This window comes from Podarcis pityusensis, assembly GCF_964106645.2.
Source record: "Podarcis pityusensis genome assembly, chromosome: 6".
Classification (NCBI taxonomy): Eukaryota; Metazoa; Chordata; class Lepidosauria; order Squamata; family Lacertidae; genus Podarcis; species Podarcis pityusensis.
The window spans coordinates 55896246-55920042 of NC_138030.1; the positions used below are offsets into that span (position 1 = coordinate 55896246).

Consider the following 23797-nt stretch of genomic DNA (forward strand, 5'->3'; position numbering starts at 1 on the left):
CTTAATACGGGAAGCATGTCGGGACAAAATGCCTCCTTTGGCGAAGGGAAAAAGCCGCTGGTTTCAACGCCGCCGCAGATCCTGAAGGTGCTTGTTTTTCCCTTTGGCTCGGAGGGGAAGGTGGGGGCCAGGCGCGCAGCGAGAGAAGCCGGGCCTGTAGACATCAGGGCGAGAGGAGGAGGGAGGGGAGAGGGAGGAGCTCCGGAGCGAGAGAGGCCTGCCTGACAAAAGCTCAGTGCGCAGAAGGCTGGTGACCAGGAAGAAGAACCGCGCTTGGGGCTGAGGGAGGAGACGGGCTCTGTGTATATACCTGGACGCCGCCGACGCCGCTTCCCCTGCCCGTTCCCCCGCCGGAGGGCTAAGCAAGCCCCTTGCCGAGGCCCTGATGGCGGCCGAGGGCTAAGACCGCTCTCCCTTCCCAACCCCGCTGCCATTTCTACGCCGGAGTGCGGCGAGGAAGAGGGGGAGGCGGGCGGGCAGGCAGGCAGCGGGTCCCTGGGGCGAGCCGACTCGGGGCTAAGCTGCTTATGCAGGCTGGCAGGCTGGCATGAGCTTCCTGAGCTGGGCTCCTGCTGCTGCTGCTGCTGCTGAGGGGAGGCCGGAGGAAAGCCGTCGCCTGGAGCTGCCATTGTGTCTCTGAGGAGGAGGAGGAGGAGACCCCCCACTTCCCTTTGGGGAAGATGGGGAATTGCCTGAAATCCCCCACCTCGGATGACATCTCCCTGCTGCACGAGTCCCAGTCGGACAGGGCCAGCTATGGGGATGGGACTGAGCCGGATCAGGAGCCGCCGCCGCCATATCAGGTACCGTGTGTTGGGGGGTGAGGAGAAGGGCAGGGGGGGAAACACAACAAATTGAGAGGAGATTGGAGTCGTCGTGAGAACGGCTGTGCGTGTCAGACGGGCAAACCCGGGGCTGGGGTTGCGGGGTGGGGAAGGAGAGGAATTTAAAAGGTGGACGGGAAGGCTACAAAAAAAAACCCCAAAACACAGGACAACCTGGTGGGGAGAGGCTTCATTTATTGATATTTGTGTGGATGTACACAGTTTTGTTGGGGGTGTTGTTGTTTTGTTTTTTAAATGAAAATCCCTCATACTTGTGTCATTTATGCAGCGGCTAGGAATCGATATTAACCAACATACTTATACCTCATGAGTTGAATGTCAGAAATTGGGGGCCTCCCTTCTGCCCCCACCTTACCCACCCCCAGTGCTTATTCTACTCCTGAGGTTTGAAATTTGACAACTGGCCAGACCTCTCTCGAAGCTGAACCTCTTGCTTTCAGCCTGATGGGGGAGACTTTCTTTGTTTCTTCTTCTGTGCCTCTCTTGTCTGATTTTCAGCGTTAAAATGCTGCTGTGTTTGTCTTTTAATATGCCAAGCTCCCTTTTTAAAAGGCAGATATATAGAAAACAGCTTTCAGAAGTGAGCTTGGAACACTGTACTGGGCAAAATATAAATAACAGCAACAAAAATAAAACAGAACTACATCTTGGGTTGAATAAAACAGATTGTAACCATTTCTACTTGGAAGCAAGCTCCAAATTTCAGTGGGGATTACCTCTGTGTAAGCATGTTTCACACCTAATTGATGACACTGTTTTTCTGGACCTGATAATTTAATTATGACATTTTAAAATGATGATTTCAGATATAGTCTCTTCATTTAGGCCACAGAACAGGGGTTCTAGTTTTTCAGCTTGTGCAGCTTCCTTTGTTTCTTCATGCGGTGACATCACTGTCTGGTGTTGTTCTTGTCTCATTACCTTGTTAAGGCGAAGACTGTACACACACACACACACACACACACACACAGTATCTTTGTCTCAGTTTCTTTATTCTGTCTTTCATTATATGCAAAAGCAGTAACTCCAATTATTAATTTTGAACTTTCTTATGGCAATAGATCCTATTTCTCCCAAGTGTGATTGACAGCAGGCCAGGGCAATGACATTTTCCTCCTGGGTGTTTCTCTTATTCTCTTTCCCTTGTGTCCTCTCTGTTATGAATTTGCAAGTTTTAGAATTGGGATTATTAGCTTTTTACTGTTTTTCATTAATATTTTTGCTGATGTCAAAATATATGAAGAAATTTTAATCTGTATTTGCATTCATTTTATAGCCAGAAAAACACACTTATTTTTGTTTTGGAGAAACAATAAATTATTTTTGTCTCATTGATTTACATCTAAGAGTGTATTAATCTAGATTTATTCCTCGGTATTAGAACAGCTGTAAACAGAATGAAGTATTTTATGAAGATATAAGGCTTGGATTCCAAGCAATTATATTTCCATATTTTATTTAAGATAAAGGAAGTCTTGATTCTCCCCCCGCCCCCATCACTTTATTTTTTACAGGATATGAGATGTTTTCTTAGCAAGCACTGAATCTTCAAATGTGACTTGCACCCTCATCTCAAACATAAGCCTGGTAAGCTTAGCACATTAAATCATAGTTAAAAACAAACAATGGTTTAATGTAAAAAAGCAAGGTGCACACGGCTCAAAAGTTCTCCCTTTGCTTGTCTGCTGCTGACCCATTGGAAAACAAGACAGCCTGGCTTGTTGTGACGTGTGAATCTTGGCTTACTTTACTTCTCAATTATGTGTTTGGGGAAAACAAACCACAAACCCATGTTCAGGCATCACAGCAAGCCAGAGAGTCACTTGTTTCCTGGTGATACAGCAGGAGTGGAGCCATGTTCAAAATTCCCCAGGAATTTTTTGCGCTTGGCTTTCGGCCAATTGCGACCAAGTGAAGATACCTGGGTACCAGGATGGCGCACGATATCTCCACCATCTGGCAGGCTGGTGCACAGCAGTGGGTTTTTTTGCTGCCATTCTATGGCGCAAGTCACCTGGTTCACACCATAATGCTTCAGCGGAAGGGCAGTCTCTTCTTCTGCAAGCCAGCTGATTTGCGCAGTTGCGTAGCAGCAGAAGACTGCATCTTTTGTAAAGCATTATGTACCACTCCACATTTTTCCATCTATGTGAGGCAGGGCTGGGGTCCTGCTACAAGCAGCTGTGCTGAGCTCAGCTTGGAGGCCAGCTGCTCATCTGCCCGTTTGCCCCATCGCCTGATCCCTGTGGCAGGGCTGCACCGGTCCCTGCTGCTCTCACTCCTCCTGCTTGTGCAGCCTGCCTTCACTTGGGAAAGCCAAGACTTGGAGCTGTTCAAGCTAATGGAGGAGATGTTTAACTGATAATCAACCACAGTCAATTCATCATTTGAAAAATAAGACTTTAGAGCCATCTTGCCCCAAAATGGCAACTAGACATTCCATTTTGGCAACTGTAACCTTGATTAAAGGTGCCATTTGGCCCCTAGCTTATATATCTATGTTTCAAACATTGGAGTGGAGCAAGAATTTTTAAAGCATACTGCACATTCACATTAAACCATATTTTGTTTTTGACTATGGTTTTAATGTGACATGTAGACCAGGCCATTTGAACTCCCATTGAGTTCAGTGAGATACATTTCCAACTGAAGTATGCATGCATATGATTGCAGCCTTGGTATTTTGGAATGAAGTTTGATAAAATGCTGCTCCTAAAAACACTAGCAGTCATCCAGTGAAGTTATATCTGCTCGTAGAAGAGACTGTTCCTTTGGCGTTTTTCATTTTTACCTTGGGTGCATGCATGTATCTGGCATGCACATTAATCAGGATCACATTCACAACTATCATGTTGCAAGGACTTACTTCCATTTATTTAATATCAGGATGTAAAGTCATTCAAAATATTCAAATAATTCATAGTTAACAAAATTACAGGAAGTATTTAATTTATATCGGTCACCTACAGGTGTTTTAGATGATAATTATAGGTTGGCTCTGATGGATTGTTTGAATGATTCAAAAGAAGAGAATGCAGGGATGTTATAGAAGGATCACCAATATCTGAATCTTGTGCGTAACTTTGCACACTTTTGGGAAATAGATGGCACTGAAAACAGTGAGACTTTTTCTTTCTGAGTATTGCTGTGGAAGGCTGCTTTTCCTATGCACAGTTACTTGGGTGTACTGTATATTCCATTGAACTCAGTAGGTTATCTCAACAAACATGAATAGGATAGGCTCTGCACAGTTGCAATTATGTGCACACTTATTTAGGATTTTGTCTAATTGAAGTCAGTGAAACTTACTTTTAGGTAAAGAGGCGTAAGTTAGAAGGCTGTAGTCTTAACATACTTACTAAAGCGTAAATATGATTGAACTCAGTGGATGAGTGAACATGAGTGAACTGAGTGAACATTCTTAAGCTGCAAGTCTGTATCCACTTATCTCTACTACCCCTCCTTTATCCCCTCATATACCCCAATTATACACTGAATATATAGGTCATAAACTCTCACACTAATGGAACAGAAGGAGGTGAGGCAGGAAAGAGTTAATGTATTCTGTTATATACCACATTTAGCAACTGGTGGCAGAAAATATTTGTCTGCTACCATTTTATTTTGCTCATGTTTCCCATTATATCCCCCCCCCCAATCTGTAGTAATAATTGGTGAGCATATATTTCCACAACTATTATACTTCTTATATTTCATATCATTCTTAGTGGCAAACTCTTGTGTATATACAAAGGATATTTGTATATAACACTGGTGAATAAAGGAATACAGTAATTTACTACAGTTTCACGACAACAATATGTCTCTTACCTTTTCATTTTTCTATAAGGAAACAGTTTCCAGCCAGTGCTTTTCTAAGCTAATTCCAAATTATTTATCTTTTTTTAAAAAAAAAAACTATTCTGATTGACTTGAACTTTTTCCTTTGAAGTTTGTGTGCATGCTTGTGTATTCACATGCACCACTTTGGCTTTCCCTCTTATTCACATTTATTTGGAAGTAATTTAAATTTTCAAGTAAATGTGCTTAGAAAGAGTAATGATCCCAAAGGATTATTTTATGGTTCCTTTAAGTGCTAAGCAATTGTAAAGGAAATCATGTTTCTTAGCCTGATACAGATGTCTGTTTACTATTGCCTTGTGAGCCCTGTATGAATGGAAAGATGAGGCACAAATATAAAAGTTATCCAACAACCTAGAAATAGTTTTTTATTAGTTTCAGGTGTAACAGTAAAGCTACATAAAGACTTGGGATGTTAAGGATTTTGAAGGAATTGGAAAAAGAACTCCTCCCATCATACTAAATGTTGGGATGAAGTATGATGACATGAGCTAGCTTGTATAGCGTGATTCCAAACCAAAAGATCTCCTGGGACAATACTATAATAATGATATTTTGTCATGTCAGGTTCCTACAGAGTCATTGGAGTTGATATGGGTATTGGGAAAAGCTGAGAGTGGGAAATATAAGGCAGGAAGCTGAGTTGCCCTGCTTAAATCAAAGAAGTGTGCCTGACCTGCAAGGTCATATGTATCAGGCTTTGTCATGACCTGCTGTGGTCAAGCCTGTTGGCATTCAGGAACCTGTCTGGCTAGTTTCTTGCTGCTCCCCCTGTTGGCCAGAGTTAGGGCTCATCACACTTTTTGCGGTGTGCCAGGTACACCTGTGCCTGGAAGCCACAACTATTGCTAGTGTGCTTTGCTGTGCTGCTTGAAATAGTTCTTAGTTGTGGCACAAATGGTGAATCCATTGTTAGAGCTAAGCTTGAAAACTATTAGAGCTATGGAGAAATGTGTTCAGTTGCTGTTGGAGACACTTTAATTTTGGCAAATATATGAAAGTTGAATTCATATTGCTAGTTTCAACTTGAATATTTAAATACTTTCCCTTTAATTGAGTGTGTGTGTGTATGTTTAATCCAACTATATGGTGAATACCTGAAATAGTGTTGCTTTATCAAAATAGACTTTGAGATTGCATTTGACATACGGTAATTGATCTGCTGGATCTGGTTCATCTGATACTTTAACACTGGCTCTTAAACATAAGGAGCTTTTAATTAAATAGGCTATAATAACTGAAAACCAGAGTCACCGGTGCATATTTCATTATGAAGTGGATAATGTAGCTCAATCCTGTGCATGTTTCATTCAGAAGTATGTCTTAATTAGTACATTAAGCTAACTCAGTGTCCATGAGTATAAGACTGCAGCCTAAAAAACTGCCATCAACTCCTAGAAAAGCATTGCATTCCTAAAGAAAGGCATATATGCAGAACAATACTATACATGTTCATTCAGAAGGAAAACTATCGAGTTAAAGGGGTTTACTGCCAGGTAAGTGGGCATATGATTGTACCCATGGTGATGTTTGTTATGGGATTTCCAGCTGCAAAAAAAATCTAAAGGCTGTATTGATTTATGGAAGTTCTAGAGAGATCAGGTCACGATTTTAAATATTTTTTTGTGAGTCTAATTTATTTCCTGTTCTTGTTACAATACCTTTATGTAGTATTCACTGTGTCATAACTAGGCTGTGGCCACCAGTACAAGGCTGACTTTAACAGCAAAAGCACATTCTCCCAAAACATAGAATCCCAACACTGATTCTTTTGGAGGTGCCATATCCATATTCAGGTTGGACTTGCAAACTTAATTTGTTAGCAAGGGTCTCCCCTAATACTTATATCATTTCCTTTGTGTTTTTATACGTACACAAAGGGTTGTATTAGCACTAACTTTTACCCAGCATAATGTCCTGTTCCTAGGTTGGAAGTAGGGGTGAGTGGGACAGTAGAGGTACGCTCACATTTTTCATCCTCTAACAACTATTGTACAAAAGACATGAGGTAAAATACATTGGAAGGACTAAATAGAAAAATCTACAAAGAGGAAAGGTTACCAGAATGGGGTATCCTTGCAGGTGTTCCTATTTATTTGAAAGACTTACATGAGGTAATTCCTTTGAGTGATATAGTAAAACTGCATTCTCCTAATGTGGCAATATGGTGCTGCCGTAACAGAGAAATAGTGCAATGACGTCACAGGCACTATCCAGTAAGTCGCTCTTCACACTTGTGCAACTATCACTTCTTATTGTAATAGACATTTTAGGAACAATACAGTTTGTTCTTGGAAGCACATTGTTCTAACCAAGTAACATGATACAATTTTATCAAGTGGTGCTGTGGATGGTGTAACAGCTGGGCCTTCGCTTTAACCCTTTCTGCACTACAATACCCCCCTTCCTTTGAATGGTGTACATCACTTTAGCTATACAGTGGTACCTCGGGTTACATACGCTTCAGGTTACATACGCTTCAGGTTACAGACTCCGCTAACCCAGAAAGTGAACCTCAGGTTAAGAACTTTGCTTCAGGATGAGAACAGAAATCGCGTGGCAGCAACAGGAGGCCCCATTAGCTAAAGTGGTGCTTCATGTTAAGAACAATTTCAGGTTAAGAACGGACCTCCGGAACGAATTAAGTATGTAGCCAGAGGTACCACTGTAATCCTTTGGTTATAAACCCCATTGTACTCAGTGGACTTACATCTGAGTAGTTGTTAGTAGGTGAGGTAGGGTAACATTTCAGACAAATGCCATTTGTCTCAGTAAGGCCCATTCAGGGTGATTGTTTCATGAAATTCCTTTTGATCATACTAAATTTATGAACTCTGAGTAGAAGAACAACTGTCATTTAGAAACTAGTTTATTTTATGTTTGGCAGTTTATTCAAGCTTTTGTTGTTTCCATTACCACTTTTAGCGCTCAACTTTCTGAGGTTTGAAGCTTTCTGATGTCATAAAAGTTCAATTTCTGTAGCTGTTCCAGCTCAATAACTTCATGGCTTAGTAATGGAAAAAGTCACATTCCAGTGAACTTGATTGGACCCAGCATTTATATACATAAAGTTCTCCCTCTCTTGCCAACTGAAAAGAGCATCCCTAAGGGTTCGGGCCTGATCTTAGAGGGAGGTTAGAGAGCCTTATGTAAAACTGCCCTTACCCATTCATAATGTTCAGAGAATTATAGTCATAAAGTATATCTGTTAAATGCCATATGTGTATGTGTGAGACTGTATAGTAGATTTCAATAGGAAAAATTTAAAAATAAAGATGAATTAAAAGGTAAAGGTACCCCTGCCCATACGGGCCAGTCGTGTCCAACTCTAGGGTTGTGCACCCATCTCACTTAAGAGGCCGGGGGCCAGCGCTGTCCGGAGACACTTCCGGGTCACGTGGCCAGCGTGACGAAGCTGCTCTGGCGAGCCAGCACCAGCGCAGCACACGGAAACGCCGTTTACCTTCCCGCTATAAAGCTGTACCTATTTATCTACTTGCACTTAGGAATGCTTTCGAACTGCTAGGTGGGCAGGAGCTGGGACCGAAAGATGGGAGCTCATCCCGCTGCGGGGATTCGAACCGCCGACCATACGATTGGCAAGTCCTAGGCACTGAGGTTTTACCCACAGCGCCACCCGCGTCCCTAAAGATGAAATAGTGGGAACTTATTAGCCACCTTTGTCTTTATATAGGATTTACTTTTTTTAGTATATTTGTGCAATGTTGGGGCATCTCACTTGGATGCTACAAAGTAGGTTAATGGGACAAATCAAGCCAATCAGTTATGTTAAAGTAAGCTGCTGCTGCTTTTTAGGGGGAAAAGCCCCTCCCATTATTTTTCAAGGCAGACTTTCAAAATCCTGATTCAGATTCGAACCGCTGACCTTCTGATCGGCAAGTCCTAGGCTTTGTGGTTTAACCCACAGCGCCACCCGCATCCCTATTTATATACTCACCAATAATTAAGCATCTCTGGGCAGTTTACAGTAAGTGTGTCATCAGGTCTTCATATGTTGGTGAAAGATTATTTAGAGGGTGTTTGCATCTGTTTTGATGTATGTAAGCGGGTGATAAACTCACGAGACATCAATGGTTACAATAACGTCATTCATTTCTGTCATGGGACTCGGCTGTGTTTCCTTCTCTTCTCAAAACTGTCATTTATTACAGTAGATTTGTTTCCACAGCAACAGACTTTGGTAAATAGTGGAGTGCTGGAGAGGGTTGGGCTTGGGTGGGGGAGTGGGAGCTTTGCTGTGTTTTCAAAATGCTTAAGTCACATTGTGCTTTTACGGTGCTCAGTTTTGCTTTATCACTTATAGAACTTGTGTCTGCTTTCACAGCAAATGATTTATACTGATCAAAAATGTAATTCTATTCTAGGGAAAATATAGCAGAAAATGCTTAATTCCGAGTCTCTAGCTACGGAGAGCACACTCCAGCTGTATTTGTGCATGTAAGACAGAATGCAGTGACCTCCTTGCATGCAGAGAGACATGCCATGTGCCAGGTTTGCACACTGCCTGTATCTGCATTCAGTCCCTGAGGACCCTTGGAGCATAAAAACTATGTCATACGATTGCCATTCCAGTATTATTTTAAAAATGAGCTAAACCAAATGTCTTACAAACCTAATTTGGATTGTGGGCTCTTCAGATTTCATTGTCTGTGTCATCACTTACATTCAGACGTGCTCGAAAAACTTACTTAGTGTCATGTTCATCCCTGTTTATCATAGTGTCACCATAGCTCAAGGACTAAGAAAACTGTAGAGTTTAGAGTAGCAGTTGTTTTTTTAAGAGAATTTAGCATCCTGGTCCTTACCTCTAACGTGTTTAATTGAGTTTATGAATTTAAATGCTGCCCTTCAATTTGAAAACAGTTCCAGTATTTATTTTCTTTAATAGGGTGATAGCCTGCTTTAAAGCTCTGGTGTCCCAACATACCCATGGTAAAATGAGGGGAAAACAAAGGTTATTAATGATTTTATTTTGTATGGCTGTTCCAGGTAGAGTTTATTAATCCACTTTGATGCTGAATTGCTGTAAGAAACTGTAATCTACTCAGCTATTCTATCATAATCTCTTATATTGGGACAATGAATTTACAGCAGAAGTGATACTGTTGTTTGACTGAACTTCAAAAATCTCATTATGTTTCAACAAGATGTATTGGCTAAACTCCAACTTTGGTAGCACAACTGTATTCTGGCTAACTACATTCTCCTTGTAGTTTAATACAGAACAGCTATTCTCAGTAACTCCTCTATTTAAGCTAAGATATCTAAAATGACAAGCTGCCAAATTGCAGGATTGATACTGTGCCAAAATGCCTGCAACAAGATAGTTGACTAAGCCTGTAGTCACCAAACTACATCTTTCAGAGTCATGTTGGAACTACTAGGACTAAGTGTGGGATAAGTGGAACCACAAATCACACAGTTGTGCCATCAGGGAACGATTTTGGGGAATAAGTCCAGGGTCTCACTCAGATAAATGAACAGGGCTGGCTTACTGCATTTTGAAGTAATACGCAGTGCCTACTAAATGGGGGAGCTGCGATTGACAATAGAGCCAGTGTTGAGCACCCTATGGTACGATTAGTTGTTTTGCTGCTTATTAGTGCAAGTTGCCCTGTGCTCCTAAGGAAGAAAGGGCAGGGTATAAATGTTATAAATAATTAACACATAAATTTGTATAAGATGAACTGGTTTTTGGTTTGGGGTTTAATAGCTCCATTATACTAATTCTCTAGCAGCCATAACATAACAGCATTGTTTGAAATATACTATATTGCTCTCATTGCCAAGATATAGAGCTCTTTTTGTACACACTAGGATATTGACTAGTCTTAACATGTAGTCCCAAGCCAACAAGCCCCTATATGTATACAAAGAAATTTAAACAGCACCATGTACTCTGTGGTGCAGGATGCTACGTTGTTTAGAAAAACATGAGCAAAAGTTACACCTTTGTGAGCAAAACTTCCCCTTGCGTTTCTCTGATCAGTTGGTGCAAACATAGAACAACCATGGAGGGAAGGGCAGCATTTCACACTGGGAAGAGATGGATTGTGAATGTTCCCAAGACTGATTCTTAATACAGTGGTGCCTCGCAAGACGAAATTAATCCGTTCTGCGAGTCTCTTCGTCTTGCGGTTTTTCGTCTTGCGAAGCACAGCTATTAGCGGCTTAGCGGCTTTAAGAAAAAGGAAACAAACTCGCAAGAACTCGCAAGACGTTTTGTCTTGCGAAGCAAGCCCATAGGGAAATTCGTCTTGCAGAAAGACTCAAAAAACGGAAAACTCTTTCGTCTAGCGAGTTTTTCGTCTTGCGAGGCATTCGTCTTGCGGGGCACCACTGTATGCAAGCTATGGTTGTAGGGAACCAGCACCACATCTGTGCTAGGCTGAGTAGCCAGCATAGCAATATTGGTATATTGTGTTACTTCTGGGTATTAATGAGTGTGAGGTTTTTAGTACGGTAATTGTCTGTAATGCAATTTCATATTGCATTGTGGTGGTCTGTTTAAATTGTGTCCAATACTTTGTCTTGAAACTGGCGTAACACTTTGCATCTTCTGCCTCCAAGCTGATGTCACATAGTTTCTTTCATGTTTTATTGCAGGCATGAGATGACTTGTTCAAGTTACTTCCATATCACCATTTTTTAATTAGTACAAGTCACTAATTCGCGAACTCGATAACACTGGAATTCTTTTGAGACTTTCTGAATCTATATATGTGTATATACAAGAGTCACAGAACTGACATTTGACAGTCATCCCATATGTGAAAAATAATACAGGAAGTAACTCTTGGTGGGTGTTTTTTGTTTTTTTTAAGAGTAAGAGTGCTTTTTTATTTATTTTTATTATTCATTTCATTTCATTTCTTTATCACATTTCTTTATAAGTTTCAAAATAATACAAAAGAGGCCATGTACAGTATGCACATTTAACACAGCAAAGTTAACAAAAAAAATTAAACATAGCAAAAGAAAACATTACTAAAGGAAGTCAAATAAACTGCACATTTGAAACAGCATAGTTGGCAAGAGAAACATACAACATATATTTCTGCTGTTACTGCCAATAGGGGCTCAGGCTTGATGACCTTGGTCTCCACTAAGACAGCCAGTATTGTCTCTCCAGCAGCCTCAGCCTTTGTAAGTGGAGTCAGTCAGGACCCTGCTTTTCTAGGCCCGTAAAGGAGCAGATCTTCCAGGACTCACAGCCAAGATTTATTGACATTACCGCAGTTAATAAATGAAAATCACAAGTCTGTGGTTCATAGGTATGGTGGTATTGTGTGTGTTGATCTGTGATCTAACACATAGATGATTCTGCAGTATTGTGGAGGTTGGTTTTATTTATTTAGTTTTTATTCCCTTCTGCCCTCATGATTGTAAGAGAAATGATAAGATTATTCTGCAGGGCTCCGTTGGTGGCCGATTTCTGAGATGCCTGCATTTTTCTAACTGATCTATGGGAAGCATTACATAATACCCTGAGGATTTAACCAGGAACACCCAGCATTAGCTAGATTCTGGACCAGAATGAACAATCAGCTTTTTCAGTTGTTTTATGTTTCCTTTAGATAAAATTCCAGTTAGTGCTTTGGCAATGATATTTTCATAGTGCAGTATTACAGCAACCTAAAATGAGTAATTCAGGCAATAAGGCAGTGGACTAGGAGTCAGGAGACTTGGGTTGTGATTTTAGAACTGCAGTGTCTTTCTTACGTGCATCTTGTCCAACAGCTTTGATGATTATTTTTTTCTTAAACAATCATCCTCCAAAACTCAGTTTCAATAGCTTCATTTCTATGGTACTTTACTAAAATACAGTGTATTTAAGTGTTAACAGTGGTTAAGTGTATTTAAATGCACTGTGAAGGATGTCAGGCTGCATTTATGTTGTTCCTCAGGTGGTACAGCTAGAGAGATACTGGCTAGCATTAAAATATTCTCGTGATAATTTTGGTTTACTTGTTAGGAAAAGTAGTGATCATAATTTTATCTCAGTTGTGCTAAACACTATCAAAATATAGGAGTGTTCATATAAAAAGCACCTTCTTTAACCAATCTACAGCAAACTAAAAATCTAGCATGCATGATATTAAAGGAATGTTGTGTGTATAAATAAAACCTTTCTCAAATTTAGCAATATAACGTATTTGTATTTTGGGGGAAATGGTTTTGTTATGTTTTTTGCTACTTGCAATTGAGTCTTACTTTCTGAACTCAAAACAGTCGGCTTTCAAACCAGTGGGAGATCAGAGACTGCGGTAGCCATTCTCCCATCAGAAATGTCATCAGTACTTGTGTTTGATGAAAACCTAAAGTTTGGAGTGAAATGCTCTATTTATTTAGAACCTGAAAAAAGTCCTAATCCACCCAGTTTACAGTATGTTGGTTATATGCTAATATAGCTAGATACTTAACCCTTTGCATATTGCTTTGCCCTATAAATACACAAAACAATTCCCATACATTGACCTGATATTCCTTACAACAGCAGTGAAAGGTAGACTGGTCTTATATTTGAACCAGGAATTTCACAGTTCGTGTTATTAACCATCCTAGCAGCTAAGAAAATATTTTCTTGAACATAGACAATCTGTGTTTTTAGAGTTGGCAATGGAAGAATGTCCCTTTGGGGGTGAAATCAAACCATTGGAGAGTTACACAGCACCTGTTTTGGCTCTAGAGACATGTTTTGTTGCAGCTGGGGCAGATGAAGGTGTCTGGTTGTGCTGATGCAGGTGTACAATGGCTTTCCTTCTTTCTGCTCTCCTCTCAGCAGTCATTCCTCCTTTGGTCACTGCAATGGATACACAACCTGATTATCTGTCTCCAGGCACAGCTTTTTTAAAAAAATAAAAAATACCAGTGACCAGTTTTTTGGAAGTTTTTTTTTAAAAAGTATTATCAACCACCTGAGTGAATATACTTCTTTCTTGCATGTGTCCTTAGTGCAAACATATATTCTGTATTAGAAGTGGTTGAGCTCTGAATGAGATCACTCTTGGACTTGTGCCCTGGAAACTGAAAATGCACAGTCACAGCAGGGATAAGCTTTGGGTTACCACAAAAAGGAATATAGTATAGTGGTACCTCGGGTTAAGAACTTAATTCATTCTGGAGGTCTGTTCTTAACCTGAAACTGTTCTTAACCTGAAGCACCACTTTAGCTAATGGGGCCTCCTGCTGCCACCGCACCACCGGAGCACGATTTCTGTTCTCATCCTGAAGCAAAGTTCTTAACCCGAGGTACTATTTCTGGGTTAGCGGAGTCTGTAACCTGAAGTGTATGTAGCCTGAAGCATATGTAACCCGAGGTACCACTGTACACGCTTCCCATATCAGATACATTAGTGTAAACACATTTTATTCAACATTCAAAGTGCTTTTTGGTTGCTGTTCAGCTGTTGCAATAAGCAAAACAAAAAAACAATTTTTGTAAGCTGTATGGTAAAACTGGAGTGTCTACTTCCCTCATCTGTGAGGGAAATTGTTATTGTAATTTGAGAGAAACATTTTACATCTTTGGATTAGGGGATAAACTAGGGCACCTTGGTTGTGCCGAAAAGGGAATTTCAGCAGGAGTAACTTGCATGACTGCTGCTAAAGGTGCAGAAACCCTTCCCTCTTTTACATCTGGACTGTCCACTTTGGAGCCTTACCAATTAACAAGGTGATTGCTTTAATCAAGAAAGGTGTGGGGGGTTTTTTGTATCTACTTTGCTCTGTTTCTAGCGAACTAAAATGAACTCAGTATGCAATGTTTTAGGGTAAATGGGTCCATTTTGTGTAGCACCATACAACACCATTCATTTGTCTTGTTTGGTCATTGATTCTCATAGAATGGATGGTGTCTTAGTTGCTGTTGCTGAGTCCCTCCAAGTAGGGGGCTCTGGTTATTTTAACAGTAGAAGTGTCAGCTCCAGATCTTGTTGCCATGGCCAGAGAGAGATGAGAGATTATACAAGCCTAAGGCTTATTCCAGTTTGTGCACATAATGCTAAACAATAGTAGTGTTGCAGCCAAAAAAACCCCACCAAGATATCTAGCCAATTTTAAAAGGGAAGAACTAGGAGGTTTGGTCTTACACACAAAACACTTAAGTAACTTTCACCTCCATCTTGGACAGAAGTTGGGTGATCTGGTTTAAATAAGAAACAGCAGAATTTTCCACAGGCACACATATCAGATGGTAACTCCTACAGTGTATAAAATAAAATAGTCCCAAGAACAAGGATGGAAATATTTGGACTAGGTTGGTGCTGAGAGTGAATTGTGCATGGATGTTGTCTGATTCCAAGTCAGAATATTTATCTAGTGAGCCAGTACTGCCTACTCTGACTGCAACTTTCTAGGGTCTCAGGCAAAGATCTTTCTACCTGAATATTTCAGTTGGATATGACAGATTGATCCTGGGAGCTTCTGCTTCCAAGGTATGTGCTCTATCATTTAAGCTATGGCCTCTCTCCAAATGTGATCCCTCACACATGGTTCCCTATTTATGCAGATAGGCATTAATCTGCCAGAAATGCCCATCTGTTGATTAAGGTTAAATGAGTATGAGACATATGGCCAAACAGCATGGAGATGCTCAGTCTGTAAAAATCCTAGGGATCGTATATATGCTCCTCAAAGAGAAACAATTTTCACATTAAAGTGAATTTGTAGGAAACACAAATGGCAACATTTCTAAACTATCAACTGTTGTGGGGTCATACTGTACATAGATATTATATGCTATTTCCCTGACTGCAATCTCCAAAAGCAAGGAATTCCTGCCAACTCTGTTCTGAAGGGATGTAAGGGAGGGATTTGTCCATTTCATTGATTCTTTACTTTAAATTTGTGTGGTTTGTATATATTGATTCTGTTTGTGCATCCCCAGTATCATCCAAAGAAGCTGATAAATTGTTGGTTGTAGAGCAACTTTGCAGAAATGTTGAAATAATGTACTTTTCTGTTCTGAAAGTAGTCTGATCATCAAGCCAGTTTTTAAAAAATGCATACTGTTAAGTAGGGGGTGAAATTATGGATCAAATCCAGGCTTTCTAGAAATCAACTTTCTAGATCCATTTCAAATGGGCTTAGGTCCGGTTTTGGCACAGGAACTGCTTTGATCACCCTGTATGATGGACATCTATTGAGAGAGACAGGGAAATGTAGCAATGTTAATTCTCCTTGACCTCACAGCAGCTTTTGACACCATCAAAGCACAGTTATTGGGTTTTTCCAAGCCAATTTGTTCTACAGTCCCTGAATCAAGGTTGGCTAACTCTGTGATCCTCCAGATGTTGTTAGACTTCAACTCCCATTAGCCCAACCACTGATCAGCAATGATGGGAATTATAGCCCAACAACACCTGAGTGTTCATAGGTTGGCCACTCTTGTCCCATGTTATGATACTTGGAAGGTAGCTTTTATGCTTAGTAAGAGAGTTGTATTTGAGGTTTCAGATATAGTTCTGTAAAAGTGAAAGCTGATGATTAAATCTAAACAGTCAAGGAAGTAACGCCCCCCTGATATATTGCATACAAGGTAACTGCAGTGGTTCCGTTCCTGCTTCTTGTTGCATGCATACTTCTGCAGCGTGGTAGCATCTATCAAAACACTGGAATAGTCTGGGTGCCATTCTACTTAGGAAGCTGTTTATGTGAGGCAACTTTCTACACAGTTTAGCCAATTTTAACAATGTCAGCATAACCCTCACTCTTCACTTAAGTAGCTTCCAATGTGGAATGAGTTACTGGTTCCATTTCTCATAGTTACCATGTCACAAATATGGAGAAACAGCCTGTGGCCTGATTCATGTGCTACTTCGGCTGTTTGATTTGGCTTGTTCTCTCCTGCCTGAAGTGACACAAGCACTGGCTGATGGAAGAGCTGGGGGGTGGGGTGGAGGAGAGGAGCAAGCAAACAGCAGTAGTAAATAAACTATTAAGGAAGGAAATACTTTCTCCTGTCTACAGGGTAAAATGATGCCACCCTATCCCATTGGCTTCGTGGTAAAGCCAGTCGTGCCAGGCAGTGTTTAATTTGGCTGCTTTGCACAATATTTTGTATTGCCCAGGCAAGGCTGCTGTTAACAGGAATGGTTTCTTCAGTCCAAGAAACAATCTCTATAAATCTACAGTTAATATGCAAGGCAGGTGGAAGCATGAACAGACTTCCATAGAAAGGCTGCTGGGATTTGGAAGGAAGCAGGGATTAAGCGGGGGCCACATCCATTGTTGTAGTATTGTTCATTGCCCCTTGGAAATGAGTTATTTTTGCAGCTTTCTCAAGACAAATGCTTTTGACTTCCAGACCAGGCTGTGCAACCTTTCTGCTGTCCTCGGCAAACACAGCACTTTCTCAATTTGCAGTGCTTAAAATTAACATTTTTTTCTAGTGTGTAAATCGTGACTTACTGGATTTTCAGGAGTAGCTCCTGATAACAATGAATTTTATGTAGACCCTTCCCTCCTTCCACTTCAAAACAACTTTCTAAGGATGCATTCAGACCAGCACTTCTGTTTATGCAACTGCTTCTGATACTCCACACCACATCCTGTGAATCTTATCGCTGTTTGCACTCTGTTTCCTGAATTTTTTATTCTCACAAAAGCTTGTACCTCATTAAAGAGGTACAAGCTGGGGTTGTCCATGTGAAGCACCTTGGAGATTTGGATCTTAACTATACTGCTGCATGTTCTTTTCCAATGTGGCTGAATATGGGACTTTTGCCAGATAAAATGAAATTTATCACACCTGGTAGGGACAGGAACCAAGTGAAGAGCAGCACTGATGAGCCACTAAACTCATCAGGCTGAACTGTACCCTAAGACATTATCCTGGAATGAGGGAGCATGCTGTGCAATAATTGAAGTGCAGAAATCAGTTGCTTGTAACAAGGAGCTTTAGGCTTCATTAAAATAATTATTATTTCTTGCTCTTCACTTAGTTCTTTTTTGCCAGTTTCCAGAATTTTCATTGGATGGATTAATTGTCTTGGGGTAGTTTATATTTTTTAAAATGCAGATATTTAATGAAGTTTATTGTAGTTGTATGTTGGGAAAGATGGAGGGCACAAGGAGAAGGGGACGACAGAGGACGAGATGGTTGGACAGTGTTCTTGAAGCTACAAACATGAGTTTGACCAAGCTGTGGAAGGCAGGAGTGCCTGGCATGCTCTGGTCCATGGGGTCACGAAGAGTCAGACACGACTAAACAACAACAAATGCATTCAGCATTCAGCAATACAAACAAAATAGATTTTATTATTTTTACCTTTTAAATATTAGCTATGAGTTTAGTTTCTAGGAAGAGAAAAAAGTATACCGTCTCGAGACATGGAAAGAATCACAATTATGTAAATAACACAGAGACAGATAACTATCTACATAGAAATTTATTTGTGGCTTGGGGGTTTAGTGCAGGACCCTGTGTGAATCCAGCCACACATTTGAGATCAACAGATGTCCTCTTGCACAGCCCGTTGCTTTGTGGGGTAGGGAAGTTATGCATGGTCAGGTATTTTCAGTAGTGGCACCTGCATTACTTGGTTCCCTCTATCACTTAGCAGAAACCCCTTAGATATTTTTTATATATAAGGTAAAGGTAAAGGAACCGCTGACCATTAGGTCCAGTCGTGACCGACTCTAGGGTTGCGACGCTCATCTCGCTTAATGGCTGAGGGAGCCAGCGTACAGCTTCTGGGTCATGTGGCCAGCATGACTAAGCCGCTTCTGGCGAACCAGAGCAGCACACGGAAATGCCGTTTACCTTCCCGCTGGAGCGGTACCTATTTATCTACTTGCACTTTGACGTGCTTTCGAACTGCTAGGTGGGCAAGAGCAGGGACCGAGCAACGGGCGCTCACCCTGTCGCGGGGATTCAAACCGCCGACCTTCTGATCGGCAAGTCCTAGGCTCTGTGGTTTAACCCACAGCGCCACCCATGTCCCTTTTTTATATATAGTGGTATATAATATTTTATAAATAAATATGGGACAGAAGGTAAAGAAGGTAATGCTGTTTGGACACAGCAGCTAATGTAGGTTGATGTCTTTTTTCTGAGTTTTGTTGCTTTTTTAGCCAATGCTGTAGCAGAATGCTGTTTATTGCATTCCAATTTATGTTTTATTGGTTTATGGATTTTTAGAGGATTGCAAACTGCTTTTAGGACTGTTATGATTGAAGGTGCAGGATGAAAGCTATTTAATAAAATAACTTTAGTCACATATAATATTGTATGTTATAAATGGTAATTTACTGGAAATTGCAGTAAGATTAGAGTTCAAAGCAGAGCCCTCAAAGTAATCTGTGAAGCTGGTATATCTGATTTATAGGCGAACTCAGTCTGAGGGCCCTCTTGTGGACCCCAGCCCCCTGAGGTCAGTCAGGTGGCAGCCAAAGGGGGCCCTTTCCTTGGAACTTTCTAAGCACGTTTGCTAGGTACCACCTTTATTGTTTTTAAGTGCCAGATTGTCCTGTTCCCTCACACTTCATCTGCTTGTTTATTGCTGTGGTTTGCCATTCTTTAAAGATCATGTTATAAACAATCTTTTTTTGTGGCTGCATTTATTGTGGCTAGGGGCCTCAAAAGCCAGCAGTGGTCTGGGCCTCCCCAGGCCTCTATTCAACCATCAACATTAGGTGGTTAGGGTTATGCTCACAGTTATGAAAATTGTAGAAAAAAACTCTCAAATTACAATCTTTTATTTATAGTAGACAGCAGCCACCCTAAGGAACTAGGTTTGGGTAAACAAAAGAAGGTAAAACAATATATCCTTTTAAAAATCAAAATTGGTATTTGGGTTTTCTTTGGTATAATATTGTACATCAATATGCCCAGGAAAATGTTTTTGTAATCATGATAGATGTTTTTAATGGTGGGGTAAGAAAAATGACTACTCTTCAATTTTTATAAAGTTCACTATACAGTTTTTGTTTGTTTGTTTTTTTGCTATATCCCTATCCTGCCTTGCTCTGCTACATACCTAGCCTCCACAACAGACCCCAAGAATGGTATGTTTCAGGGCAAACTCCCTTCTAGTTTGTTTCCAGGTGTCAAGATTAGGCTCTTTCTGTCTTCTTGACTATGCTTTTGTGTTTTGATAGCATATACGTTCTTTCAATTTTAGTTACTGCATCTGCATACAAGGGTTCAAGCTCATATTTGTCTTACAGGAGTAAAAAACAGAATTCTCTTCTCTGTTGTGGTCTAGAAGCTCTAGTTCTAAATATCTGAAGCAACTCAATGGGCCACAATCCAGCCTAGAATGGTCTCCTTGAGCCAACAAATTTTGAGCACACCAAAGTCAGTGCTATGATTTGTAACAGTCTGACAATCAGTATACCTATTTTTAACTAGTATTTGTGGCACAGCACAATATCGGTTGGTCAGACAACACACTTGAACAGCAATTAGAATATTTTCTGATTTTTTTATATAAATCATGTTGAGCATTGTATCAATTTATTAAACTGAATAAAGTAATCTTCAGATTATCTTTATCCAAGGATTAGTAGTTTCCCAGCTACCACTGACCTCTTTTCAAAGTATTATAATATCATTGGTTATGCTGGCTGGGGCTGATGGGAATTGTAGTCCAAAAATCCAGGCGAGCACCTGGCTGTGGGTGGCTGAACTAGCACTTGAAGAGTCTTTATTATTTTTCATAATTTAACTTCTTTCTTAACACTTGAAAACCTAACGTTAACTATGCATGCTATGATGTTTGCTCTTTATCAACTTTCCCCCATACCACACATAATTGCATATACCTCTATCATTTCTCTTCCCGCACCCTTTACTCACTTTCCCCACTAAATTTAAGCAACATGTTTGACATAACCTTTCCTCTCTAGCCCCCAAAACATTTTGGTTCTCAATTTAGCACTTTTTTCAGGTCAATGACATCCTTTTTTTAGGTATGGCAAGCAGAACTTGAACATAGTATTTGTATAATGGTAGTATTATGATATAGGCAATTTTATTTTCAATCCCTTTCTTTCATGGGATTCTAATTTTCATAGCTGCTGCACACTGGGTTAGCATTTTCATTGATCTAGTTCCCCTAAGCCCAATATCTCTTTCCTAGTCAGTTGCCAATTAGCATAATTGTGAAGTGGTTTTGTTTTTTTTACCTTATGTGTTACTTTATACTTGCTCCCCCCCATGTAACTTCTTACATAGAATCCACATTTGCCATTTAATGCCATTGCATCCAGGATTGTAGATAAGGTCTCCCCTTAACCACAACTTGTAACCCCAAAAACATGGTTAAGGAGGAGAGCTCTTATCACAGTTGTGGGTCTGTACAACACGCTGAGCCAAACCTTGGCTTGGCTGCCACCCATGTATCACCTAAAAAGACCAGGGAGGAGCAAAATCTATTCCTCACAAGCCAGCATGTTTGCACCAAGCCATGGTTTGGCTTAGTGTGACATGCAAATGTGGCTGACATGCTGCAAAATGCACAGACCTGCTCCCATTGCATCCAGTTTGACCTTTATTATTGAATATTGCTGTTCTTTTATTTGGTTTCTTATTTGCAAAAAGGGATGGAAGATACTCAATAGTTACACCCCTGTGAAATAACATACACTCATTGTCCAAGGATAAACAAGGGCTTGCTTCTGGATGATAAATGAAGGGCACAAAGAAAAGTGGAATGGGGAAGTCTCCATTTTATAGTCCGTAAGCGCCTTCTGCTGAAGATTAACAGATGTCCATCTGGCAGCTCTCATGTATCCATTTGTTCATAGCTTTGGGGGGGCATCGGGGATTAAGTGAAACTAGGAATCCCTTCCATTAGTAATTGGTCTTTAAAAAATCACTGCATGGTAACCTGCCATTTACATACAGCATAAATGTGGGAAGAGGGGTGAATCAAAGGCAAGCCTTTTACAGGAACTGTTCTGAGGAGTTGGCTGTTCGGTATAGAAGATGCTGAGTGTTATATGTGTGCTAATGCAGTGTGTTCAGATAGATTATGTGATTATTCACAGTGTGCATACATACTGGATATGGATGGAAGAAAACCAAAAATGCAGCCCACAGTGAGTCAGCTAAAAATCATAATTGCACAGAGGTGCATTTTATCCTTGCCCACGTGCAGCTCTTCTGTTGCTTTGTGGCAACACAGTTGGTGTCTCAACACTGAAACTACATTGATGTGGTTGTGCAAATGACCCTGTACCTGTGATTGTTGAGATGGCACACCTTAGCCCAGGAAACTTACAGGTGATTTAGCTGCACTAACATCACACAAAAAGGAGCATGTATTTGAGATATTGCTACCATAAATGTGCCTGGATATTTTATAGAGACTTTCACTTAAACTTTTAAAATGTGTGTGTGTGTGTGTGTGGTGTTTTTTCCATTTAAATAGAACTAGTTGTATTGTCTGGGCACAAGGGTATTCAAAAACCTTCAGTATTGCAGATGTTTGAGTGGTCTGTTACATTTCATTTCTATGAAGCTAACTTATAACACCAAGTTACTGTTTGCTTTAAGCAGATGATGAGATTGGTGTCAAGTAATAGTTAAAATATATAATTTTCTCTGTATTGGCAGGCCATACGTTCATCAATTAGCCAGCCTGCAAGCATAATTTTCCAATTCTCATGTCATACTTATGCATTTGTTTTAACTAATCCATAGGCAACTAATGGAAACAAAAGTCAAATTGTCTGTACAGAGAACATTCTAAAATAGATCCATGCCAGCTTCCCAGCAATGATGGCACTGCAGTTTGCCCCATTTTATGGCTTATAAGACTAAAAAGGAGAATGAAGTGTTACACACATTTCCTCCCAGAAAGAAAGAGGTTTAAATTTCCATATACTGTGAAGTCCATTTCTATCATTAATTTAAAACTGACAAAGCAAATGCATTTGTTTTCATTTTCTTTCTTTTAATTTTAGGAACAGGTTCCAGTTCCAGTTTACCATCCAACTCCCAGCCAGACCCGCCTAGCAACCCAGCTTACAGAAGAGGAACAAATTAGGATAGCGCAACGAATAGGCCTTATACAGCACCTGCCGAAAGGAGTCTATGATCCAGGAAGAGATGGTTCTGAGAAAAAGATCAGAGAGTAAGTGCCATTTTTTGTGCTAACATCACTTATGTAAATACATGAAATAGCTGCACTAAAAGCAATTACTTATCAGTTTTCATCAATGTGTAAGTTGCTTCTCATCAGAATAATTGTTGCAAATAAGAAATTAGATAATGCAATATGTGAAAACATCAGAAAAATCCACAAAATACGATAGAAGAAAAATCTCATATAAGAAAAATCTCATAGATCAGATAAAGTTAAGCAAATCCACCACAGGCTTTGCTGAATAAGAATTATCTTGCAGTGATAAGGAACCACAAAGATGTAGTTGTTCATGCTACCAGGGGAAGGTTGTGCCACTACTGAGAACACCCATATTCTCAGTCTTCTTCAGAACCTTTTTGACATAGGCTGCTTCCAGACAGTAATTTATTGTGGAATTAGTGCTGCTCATGCATGCTAATTTTTTCATGCATTCCACGTGACATTAATGTCAAAACAATCCCAGCCCATACTCCCCTCACTTTATAAACTGGATTTTCACCACCATAGAAAATCATGTAAGTATTATACATCTGCAGCCACTAATGGCGTAGAAGCTTGTTAGTGCATTTTTTGGATGAGTGATTTCTTAAATATAAAATGCTGTTTCAATAGGTGACCTGTAATTCCGGACCCCTATTTCTGTTTATCCCAAACCTGCACACAAGCTAGCCACCCAGAAAATTTGAGTGTAGCTGTTTTCATCAGTGCTGTAACCTGATGAGGAGGAACACTTGCAGTATTGCCTCAGACTGCATATACAATCACTCTTATTTCTTCCTTGCCTAACCACAGAGATCTTGCACAAGACTTCAGTAATTTTTTTAAACCCAATTCCTTCATTTTGCCCACTGTGAAATAAGGCTGGCAATATTTGCTCTTGAACACTACTCGGAAATTTGGAGCAATGTGCAACCGAAGCCTTCTGTGCCCCATCTCACACTATTAGATGGTCCCCCAGCTCTCTTATGTAAAATC

At 40.3% G+C, this 23797-nt stretch overlaps 1 protein-coding gene across 2 annotated transcripts in view; it reads left to right on the forward strand.

Moving 5' to 3' along the window:
• RNF11 (ring finger protein 11) overlaps positions 1-23797 on the forward strand; it is a 28031-nt gene continuing 4234 nt past the window's right edge. Inside the window, exons 1-2 of one of the 2 annotated variants that reach the window (XM_081010845.1) lie at positions 1-87; positions 22641-22810. In XM_081010845.1, the coding sequence (XP_080866971.1) occupies positions 16-87; positions 22641-22810 (242 nt within the window). In that variant the 5' untranslated portion in view covers positions 1-15. Of the gene's footprint in view, positions 88-205; positions 804-22640; positions 22811-23797 lie in introns of those variants that run through there. The other variant, XM_081010844.1, reaches the window with a different exon arrangement.